The 9,501-nt window shown below is 48.8% G+C and overlaps 1 protein-coding gene across 5 annotated transcripts; it reads left to right on the forward strand.

Annotated features, from left to right (window-relative positions):
* Window positions 1-66: 66 nt before the first annotated feature.
* RfC38 (replication factor C subunit RfC38) lies at window positions 67-3,880 on the forward strand. Of its 5 annotated transcripts, none has more exons than XM_037237353.1 (2): window positions 67-156; window positions 2,271-3,880. In XM_037237353.1, the coding sequence occupies exon 2, from the start codon at window positions 2,297-2,299 to the stop codon at window positions 3,362-3,364; it is 1,068 nt and encodes a 355-aa protein (XP_037093248.1). In that variant the 5' UTR covers window positions 67-156; window positions 2,271-2,296; the 3' UTR covers window positions 3,365-3,880. The 5 variants fall into 5 exon arrangements, with proteins under 5 accessions (XP_037093248.1, XP_037093262.1, XP_037093271.1 ...); XM_037237367.1 differs by having other exon boundaries at window positions 102-123; XM_037237376.1 differs by having other exon boundaries at window positions 107-132.
* Window positions 3,881-9,501: the final 5,621 nt, after the last annotated feature.

Below are 9,501 nucleotides of genomic sequence, written 5' to 3' on the forward strand. Positions count from 1 at the left end.
TCAGAGCTTAAGCTTTACTGCGTTTCTTGCTGTAGATTAAGTGATTTGCTTCCTTTACCCGCGAACTTCATATCTAGCGCTGTATAGACAGTTACGGATTCACAATAATTGCGTTTGGAGCAGGTAGCGGATGTTTGTAATTTCCGTGGCATTTCTGTGCGTTTTTTCGTTTGTTCGTTTGCGGCGTTGTGAGCGTTATTCCTTGGACATGATTTTTATATTAATTGAGTTAGAGTTTTACAGATGTATGGTCCATAAGGGTGGGTTCTTCGTGGCTGGTTGGTTTTGTTTGAACAACGCAAGGCGTTGTGTAATTTATTATTACTTTATTTTTGTGTGGTGCGACAAACGGTGAATTTCCCCCTCCCAAATATAAAGTATTGGTCTCCCAATCACCTAAAGCACAACCAGGCTTCTCTTGGCTCTGACATTCAAGGTTCCTATTTGTTTCAAGCAGCCAGAGGTTTGCCAATTGGTCTGAAAAAGATCATGAGGCAGTGGCAGACAGAGGGGTCTGTACTTCAAAATGCACATTTTGCTGCACCATTCTGGTATAGCAGTGACATCTGGTAGCATTTTCAGTTCATGCGCACCATAGATATGATAGCCCAAGCTGGGTACACTGTCACCGCCAATCTCAGAGCACAGAGAATCAGTTGTTCAAGGGATCATGATGCTGCCAAAAAAGTCATGCAAAATTACCATCAGGATGCTTTGCAAGCAATAACTATTTGAAAATTGTGTGGAAACTGGTCTGGCCTGAGTGTGGGGATACAGATTTTTCAGGTTTGATACACCAATTCCACAAAATGTCTCAGGCAGTGGATCAGTTTTTCTACACTGAAATGTACCAGCCTGGGAATGTTCAGCTTTTGTGGGAAGGAGGCCAACACTGAGTTGTCGTTGCTATATCCTACTTCTTGGAATCATTGCTCTCTATGAGCTGAAGTTAGTCATCACTTTATACTGGGCTCAGGCACCTAGATGGAGTGTATTTGTGCTCAAATTGAGCCTGCATAACTGCTTATATGCAAGATATGTTTTGCAAAGCATGTATGTTTTCAGGTATGACCCAGGGCATAGGAAATGGATCTGAAGTCTCCCTCAGCTTAAGGGCCATTTTTTACCAGCCGTACATCCAGTGTGTCATGCAAATTCCATCCACTGTTGAACACCAAGGTTCACATTAAGCTGAACCTGGTGCATGTGTAGACTTAAGTCAGGTTAAGTTGTGTTTGCTTAAATGCAAGGGTAAGGATGTTTAGGTGCATGTCATCAACATTGCCATCACATCATTCCAATTTTTGGAATCCTGTGCTCTGAAGCCTTGTTTGCTGGTTGTACATATTTTAGCACACTTTTGACAACATATAGAACAGACTGACCCACTTTGCATGGACAGAATTCTGACTAACTCTATGCTGCTCAGTGCAAATTAGATCCGACTAATGCTGACCCAAGGATAAAAGATCTGATTCTAGAACTCATTCTGTTTAATGCATTTGCTTCTGCAGTTCCATCCCCAGTCAGACTCTCAAAGCCCAGAAAACAGAGCCATTGTTTTTGTGCCCAGATTTGACAAAAAGTTATGCTGTTTGAGACAGACTTGTGCTTGACATCTAGTCGAGTCACATCCAACTTCAGTGTCAACCAAAGATTTGTTGAAGGAGGGTAGAATTAGTGCCTGGACTTTTTGTTAAGAGTTTGGGTTGGGTGGAGAAGGCTGTCAGTGACTCACCCCTAGTAGAAGTATAAGCAGTAGGATGTATTCATAGACAGTTCATTTTGACATTGAGAGTGGCATAGTTAGATGTGACTGCATCACTACCAAAGTGATTGTCCCATGTAAGATTTTGTGAAGGTCTCATGTAGCCTGTTACAAAAATCAACAACCTGAAATGATTTTTCTTTCATCCAAAGGAATTTGTGCAATGCTTTGTTTTTGAAGTTACTTCTGATTGTATGCCAGGGATTCCTCACACTGTCATACATCAACCTTGTTAGTATTCTTATGATGTAATTGATTAATGATTTGATGTGCCTCAAACAAGAAGTAATTGGGATACTTTGATGCCCAAGGCAGTTAGGTGCAAAGCTGTAACCTTATTGGTTGAGAGCAGTCACAAGATCCATATGTGATACATTTAAAGTTTTTATGCTAAATGCACTAGAAAATGTTTTGAAATTTTGCATTTACCAGCCAGGCTCAAAAGGGAATGTAGCTCACATTGTCTTGACACTGAAAGCGTTGACAGAATATCTTGCCACAGACACCTCATATCATCAATAACGAAGAATGAGTCTCTGGGTGGACAAACACAGGCCAACGAGCCTGGCCAAGCTAGACTATCACATAGAGCAGGCCGCTCAGCTGTCAAAGCTGGTGAAGAGTGGGGACTTTCCGCACCTTCTGGTGTACGGGCCGTCTGGCGCCGGCAAGAAAACGCGCGTCATGTGCCTGCTGCGAGAGCTGTACGGCGCCGGCGTCGACAAGCTGCGCATTGAACACCAGCACTTTGAGACGCCGTCGAAGCGCAAGATCGAAATAGTAACCGTGGCGAGCAACTACCACATCGAGGTGAATCCGAGTGACGCGGGCAACAACGACCGCGTTGTTATCCAGGAGCTGCTCAAGACTGTCGCCCAGACGCACCAGCTCAACTCTGACAGCCAGCGCGACTTCAAGGTGGTGATCGTCACGGAGGCCGACCGTCTGACGAAGGACGCGCAGCACGGTCTGCGCCGCACCATGGAGAAGTACATGGGCACGTGCCGGATCGTGCTGGTCGCCAACTCGAGCAGCCAGGTGATCCCGGCCATCCGCAGCCGGTGCCTGGCCGTGCGCGTGCCCGCCCCATCGACGGCCGAGGTCACGGCTGTGCTCCGCGGCGTCTGCAAGAAGGAGGGTCTGGCGCTGCCCGCCGAGCTGGCGGACAAGATCGCCGACAAGAGCGGCCGCAACATGCGGCGCGCGCTGCTCATGTGCGAGACGTGCCGCGTGCAGCAGGTGCCGCTGTCGGCCTCGCAGTCCGTCTCCCTGCCCGACTGGGAGCTGTTCCTGCAGGAGACGGCCAGCATGATCGTGCAGGAGCAGTCGCCCAAGCGGCTGCTGGAGGTGCGCTCCCGGCTATACGAGCTGATGGTGCACTGTATTCCGGCTGACGTCGTCTTCAAGGGCCTGCTGCGGGAGCTGATCCGCAACTGTGACAGCCAGCTCAAGGCGGACCTGACGGCCGAGGCGGCTGCCTACGAGCACCGTCTAAACCTGGGCTCGAAGCACATCTACCACCTGGAGGCCTTCGTCGCCAAGTTCATGGCCCGCTACAAGCGCTTTGTCGACGACAGCCTCATGGACATGATGTAGTTTGTGTGTGGTGCCAACTATGCACCTTCGGAACAGGCCACCCCGGGCATCGCCACCTGAAAGTGATGAATATACTGTGTTTGCTAAATTTGTCTTGTAGCCCAGTGCCTTGCATGAGTAGCACTGGGGTAGAGTTGGCTGGTGCGATGTCGTTGGATGTGCTTTTGAGGTCACGTATTTTTTTGGCGTTCAACAAGCTCAGGACGACATGCATGCTCCTAAAACGGCCGGGGACCTCAACGTAGCCATGCCTCGAGATACTGGAAGCCAGTAGACGGTGGTGGTGCCAACTACTTCTGCAAGGCGGGATACAAAGTTGCAAAATTCAATGTCGCAAATTGCCGCAGCGGCCTTCCTGCCAGCGGGGAGAGAAAAAAAAATGTTTGATGGTCGACCGAATGTACGTTCAACTCGCTAGCGTATCCGCAGATTAAAAGAAAACAGCATTGCAACAGCCAACAGCAAGACCCGCCTTTCGTACTTTTTTCAATGACAATAGAGCATTGTTATGCATTGCAATGTGACACTTCAACGCTTGGAGCACTGCAACATAACATAGCAGCACAAACGTTGCGACACGTCAAGGTCCCAGTTGCACGGACAGATTTCGACAATGTTTTACTGCCATCATACTTCGTGTACCACGCGACCTCTGACCACAGGCACAGCATCTTGCGGCGTATTACGTATTTTAAAGACTGTTCCACATTTGTATGGTGGTTTGAACTGAAATAGCAATCTCGAAGATCGGTCGGTACAGTTCACAGCCCTGGCCTTCTAAAGACCTCTCTAGTTTCTGAGCTTCACGCCAGTGAAGGTATGCAGGCTATTTCAAGTTCACCCAGGCATCCATGACATCAAACGATACGACGACATAACGAAATTCAAATCCTGCTATTCCCTTCGCCATGCGGTGATCAACGCCTGGATAAATATGATTGTCGAGTCGTTCATATCTGACGTTCGTGAGGACTATTACCATATATGGTGGCGGAGGTTGGCTCTCAATCAGTGTTGTGCGAGGAACTGTGAGGAAATCAAACAATGACGCATCGAGGGGCGTGTTAACAATAGAAAAATAGTTTTGTCCAGATCAGTCTCGCTCGCCTGGAAGCATACCAATAGTCATAAGTGAGCTTATTTGATCATATCTGCTGCTTGCTCAATGTCTTCAAATGTAGAACATTCCCTTCAATCCACCCGACGAGGGCAGACGCGCGAACCTCGGGTATAGTCCGATTAAGCCGAAGGTCGGCGATGAAACGCGCGGTGTCAGACTCGGCGCCTGCATTCAGTACTTCGGTTTTTCAGGTCACAGTAGGTCACATTAGACAAATTAAGCAAAAAAATGGAAGGCGGGGGTGATAATTTCGGATGTCGTTTGACTTACTAAAAATCTGCGATGAAACCCGCTCGGTGATGCAGACGTCATTCATATCAATGTTACCCTAAACCATGCTTGCGACTTGTCAACATTCTGCAGCGTGGCATGTGACAAAAGATCGTGTTTAACTCGCTACCAAGCTGCCTGCATTGGACAATGCACAGGTGTTTATAGAACTATACCCGTTATGGACTAGGAAGCCCTCCATTATGAATTAGGAGGCTCTCGTCAGGAATTAGGAGTCTCCGTTCTGAACTAAGGAGCTCCCGCTAAGAATTAGAAGAACTAGAAGGTCCCTTTTATCAATACGAGACCCTCGTTGGGAACTAAGAGGTCCTCATTATAAACGATGGGGCCCCAGTATAAAATAAAATAAACCCGTTATGACCTAGAATGCCCCCAGTATGAACCACAAGGTACCGCATGTGCCAGGACACTGCCGAACGCCACGGTGTAGACGCGCCGGGATTGACATAGTTGTAGACAACTGAATAACGGATTGCTACATGATTGTTGATTGACATGAACTCTTGGTGTCAAGATTAGACGTACCTTGGAAGGTCGCTGACCTATGGCAGGTCAAGTCAGACCATGACTGTCAGCGAATGCGATTCCTGGGAAAACACTGTTGTTGACCGTTCGTTGTCATGTGCTCCGTCTCCTTACATCGGCTTGCGCGAGGAGTAGGGGAGGAGGGGGCACCGAGTGAATGAGAGGGGGACGGGACTGTGCCCCCTCCCCCCCCCCCCTGTTGGGCCCCGAAGTGGCCCATAGGCTCCGAATGGGCCCATGGCTGACCGAACAGATGCAGTTTTCTGAACACCAAACACGGCAAAATTGGACGTCTTTGGACTTCCAAGAACAGGCGGCCAAGAACAGTCGCAAGCGAAAATGAAGGGTCCAGGAAGAAACAAAACAAAAAATCTTCACCGATTTGCAGGGTTTTGGTTGAGAGATTTTCAGGTTCATTTCGCTGCTCAGAGGCCCTATACCGTTTTCAGTGGGCCTACATGTCCACTTGCCGGGTCTGTCCGACCGTTAAGAAGCCCTCCACGTTGCCCTTGGTATCTTCGCATTTGCTCGGAGGGCCCTGCGCTGTTGCCGGGCCTTTCCTGCTACCGTGCCGGGGTACTCTTGTCAATCAGGGGCCTTCCACGGATTTTCCCATTCACCCGGAAGGCTCTGTACGCTATAGCCAGGGGCCCCATATGTTGACCTGCCGGGGTATTCTCGGTTACTCAGGGTTTCGGTTAAACTTTGGTTTCGGTTAAACTACCGACGCACTCGCGATACGTTTATGAGCCGTCTGCATTGGTCAATGGGCCCAGTATAATTTCGGTACAGGCCACTGACAGCTGCCTTAGGCGGACTTGCATATACAATGAGGCTGACACACCAGGAATGCTCGGCTCCAGTCATCCTATATGATGCAGAACCATCGCACCGGTGACCCGTTTATGCTCAACAACAATATAAACGCGACAACCAGCCAAGCATAGTCGCAAGACGTTGACCTCGTAACGCGATGCAATTAGTTCCTGTTCCTGAGGTCGCTGGCTTCGTCTAATTTGCACTCGAAATGCCAGGATCTTCATTGACGATGGACGGATGTACAACGCTGTCTTCTGTCGGGAACTGAACTGGTTCAGGTGAGGGGTTTGGGCTGAATGTTGAACGCTGAAATGAAAGGAACATAACATTATTCAGGAGCGTGATTATGTGGAGGGGAAGTGCAAAGTACAGCATTAAAGCACTGTTATTACATAATTTTTGATGTGCATCACAATATCGCGAACTTCCTATTCTTTAATGCATTCTGTTTCAGTGTAATGGCCTAAGATGTGAAAAAACAAAACAGAACTTGTCACGTTCGATATGACATCCATGCCATTTTGAAATGTATGTCTTTGCTTGCCGGAGCATCTCCCACTGACCCACAAGTTCCAGCTTTTGTGAATTAGATTTTTCACTCCGGTATAGTTTTTGCGGTGGAATTTTTGCTCCCACACTATCTCAAAAGCGATTCTAGCTCACTACCTTCGGCCCTTTCGTTTCTCCGGCACTTGTTTAGGGCCCCACGTTGTTGTCGGGGGCCCTAAGCAGTTGTCTTTTAACCGCTCGGGTGCACGTGATCTCTCGGGGGGTCCTCCACATTGTGTCGTGGATATTTCTTACTTGAATGGAGGGCTCTATGCTCTCGTCGAGGGTCCAATCTGTTGACCTGCTCGGGCGCACTCGATAATTCCGGGCCACCTATGTTGTGTCTTGGGTACTCCTTATTTGAATGGAGGGCCCTATGTTCTCGTCGGGTGCCCCATCTGTTGACCTGCCCGGGCGCCCTCGATGATTCCGGGCCAGCCATATTGTGTCTTGGGTACTTCTTATTTGAATAAATGGCCTTATGTTTTTGGCTGACCCTCCTCTATTAAGCTGCTCGGGATGGTGACGGAAACAGAGAAGGGGATGGGCGCGGGGCCATGCCCCCGCCCTCCTGGCGTCCTGAGGGGACCCATATGCTACCAAGGGTCCATAACCAGCCAAACGAGCGCAGTTTTCTAACTCAAAACACAACAAAATTGGATGCCTTTGGACTTACATACGACCAAGAACAAGCGCAAGCGAAAGTGAAGAGCCCATGAGCCGACAAACATAATTATTCGTTGACCAAGAGGGCAGTCATCACGAGAAAAAAAAATGTTGGGCTCATAGCGCTGTCCAAATGTCTTACGCTGTTGCCAGGGGCCCTACATGTCCACTTGCCGGGTCAATCCGATTGCTAAGGAGCCTTTCTGGATCTCTGTGCGTTTTATCATAGGGCTCTACGCTGCTGTTGGGATACTACCTGCTTAAATGCCTGAGTACATTTGATCGATCAAGTTGTCCTCCACGGATTCTTCCCAGTCGGCCGAAAGGCTCTATACGCTTTTTTGGGGGGGCGGGGGCATATGACAGGGTACACTCATTTGCTCGAACGCCCTCTATATTGGTCTCTTGTTCCACTTGCTCGGAGGGCGCTGTGCTGTTGCTAGGGCTCATATAAGGCAAGGCACAGAGCCACTCGATGCTCAGGGGTCCTCTACTTTGATCTAGGACTAGTTCCCTTTGATCTCATTTGCGGAGCGCCCTTTAATCTCATCAAGGCCTTTCCTGTTAACCTGGTCTGGCACCCTTTATCGCACAGGGGCATTCATTTATGTACGCTGGTCTCGGGCAATTTTTCTTCGCCCAGAGGGCCCTGTGCCCTGGCTGGGGTCTTGTATGCCAGCCTGCCGGGGCAATCCCGAGCGTTCAGGGACCCACCATGTTGGCCTTGCGTTCATTCTGGCTTGCTCTGTGGACCCTATATTTATTGACAGAAGCCTCTTTGTTGGCTTACTACGGCAGCTCTAACCGCTCAGGCTTCCTCCCTGCTGGCCTTGGTGCCGTAGCCTTAGAGCAGTGGGCGGATACGGGCGGATGAATTTTTGCGCGCAATTGTCGAACGTAATTTTACTTGCTGCCGACGACGTATGTGTTATTTCCCGTTGGTTATTGAATTAGTGACATTTCGATATCCTTTTTCAGTACGTTCTTAATTCATCTTAAATGCTAAAATATCTTGCACCCGTTTAAAGCAACAATTAACTGTATTTGTCATCACCCATCAGCTGATTACATCGACCAGCCGACTAGCCGTAAATAAGCTTGGAATCGAGTTTGTGCTTGATCTTGAGGGTATTTAGCATCTAACTTTAGTTTATTTTGTCATGTTCTTCCAAAAAACTTAGCTTAAGAATGACAGAATTCACCATGATTCGAAGAAAATGAACAAGCTCCATACGTGCGCATACGCGGCGCGCCTAGTTTTCTAGGGCTGCACGCAGTAGATGGGTCGCGTAAAAATATCGTACTTATTACGTTAAAAGCCAATATCCAGAATGCGGGTTTTCTTGATGGGGCTCCAAACTCTAAAGGGCCACAATGTTGCGTGCCCCCCCCTTTAACGCCCTTGACGAAATCCTGGCTCAGCACCTGGCGGGGGGTGTGGGGGGATCCGGCATCCATAGCTCTTGCTCCAATCCAGTTGTCACGCATGTTCCGCACTTCTGATCTCTCTTGTCCCTGCTTTGATCACGCCCTGCCAGCTTATGGGCCGCTGGCTCGGCAATCCAGCGCACTGGCATGCCGGCACTTCTAATCTCAGCCAGGCACCAGCGCAGTGCGCCGGTCACGCGCGCTTACCAACGGACTATTCGCCCCATGCACTTACAAAAGTGATCTCGTTGGTCGCAGCTATGCGTTCTACTCTGCTGTGCAAGTGGCTTGGCAGGAACACCTGACTTCGTCTCTCCAATCTTCCAACCAAGTCATAGGGAAATAATCGCTTTGTATTGCGGTGGGTCCATTCACAAAGGAAGCAGAACAGCGGAAACGTCACAGGGGGGCGCAATAGTTGTGGTGACTAAATATTGCATGACGACTTTTAAAGCCTGGTTATTCTAACGAATCTCCTCCTCCCATAACAACCTTCCCACAGGAGTTATTTCAACTTTACACTGCGAGGAAAGGGGCCTTAGAGGCACCCTTATCTCGAAAACTAAGCCTGTTGGAGCCACGCACAGACCGGCATTGACAGCTTTTGTAAGATGGCACCAGCTAAGTGTACCTACTCAATGGCGAATAAGACCTTTGGCACGGCACACCAGATCAAAAATATTATAAACTATTACTACTACTACTACTACGACTACTACTACTACTACTACTACTACTA

This window comes from Pollicipes pollicipes, unplaced genomic scaffold, assembly GCF_011947565.3.
Source record: "Pollicipes pollicipes isolate AB1234 unplaced genomic scaffold, Ppol_2.1 Scaffold_2555;HRSCAF=2994_pilon_pilon_pilon, whole genome shotgun sequence".
In the NCBI taxonomy this organism is placed as follows: Eukaryota; Metazoa; Arthropoda; class Thecostraca; order Pollicipedomorpha; family Pollicipedidae; genus Pollicipes; species Pollicipes pollicipes.

Excerpts from the sequence above, each read along its gene's own strand:
- RfC38 (XM_037237353.1), top strand. The coding sequence starts at position 2,297 with ATGAGTCTCTGGGTGGACAAACACAGGCCAACGAGCCTGGCCAAGCTA.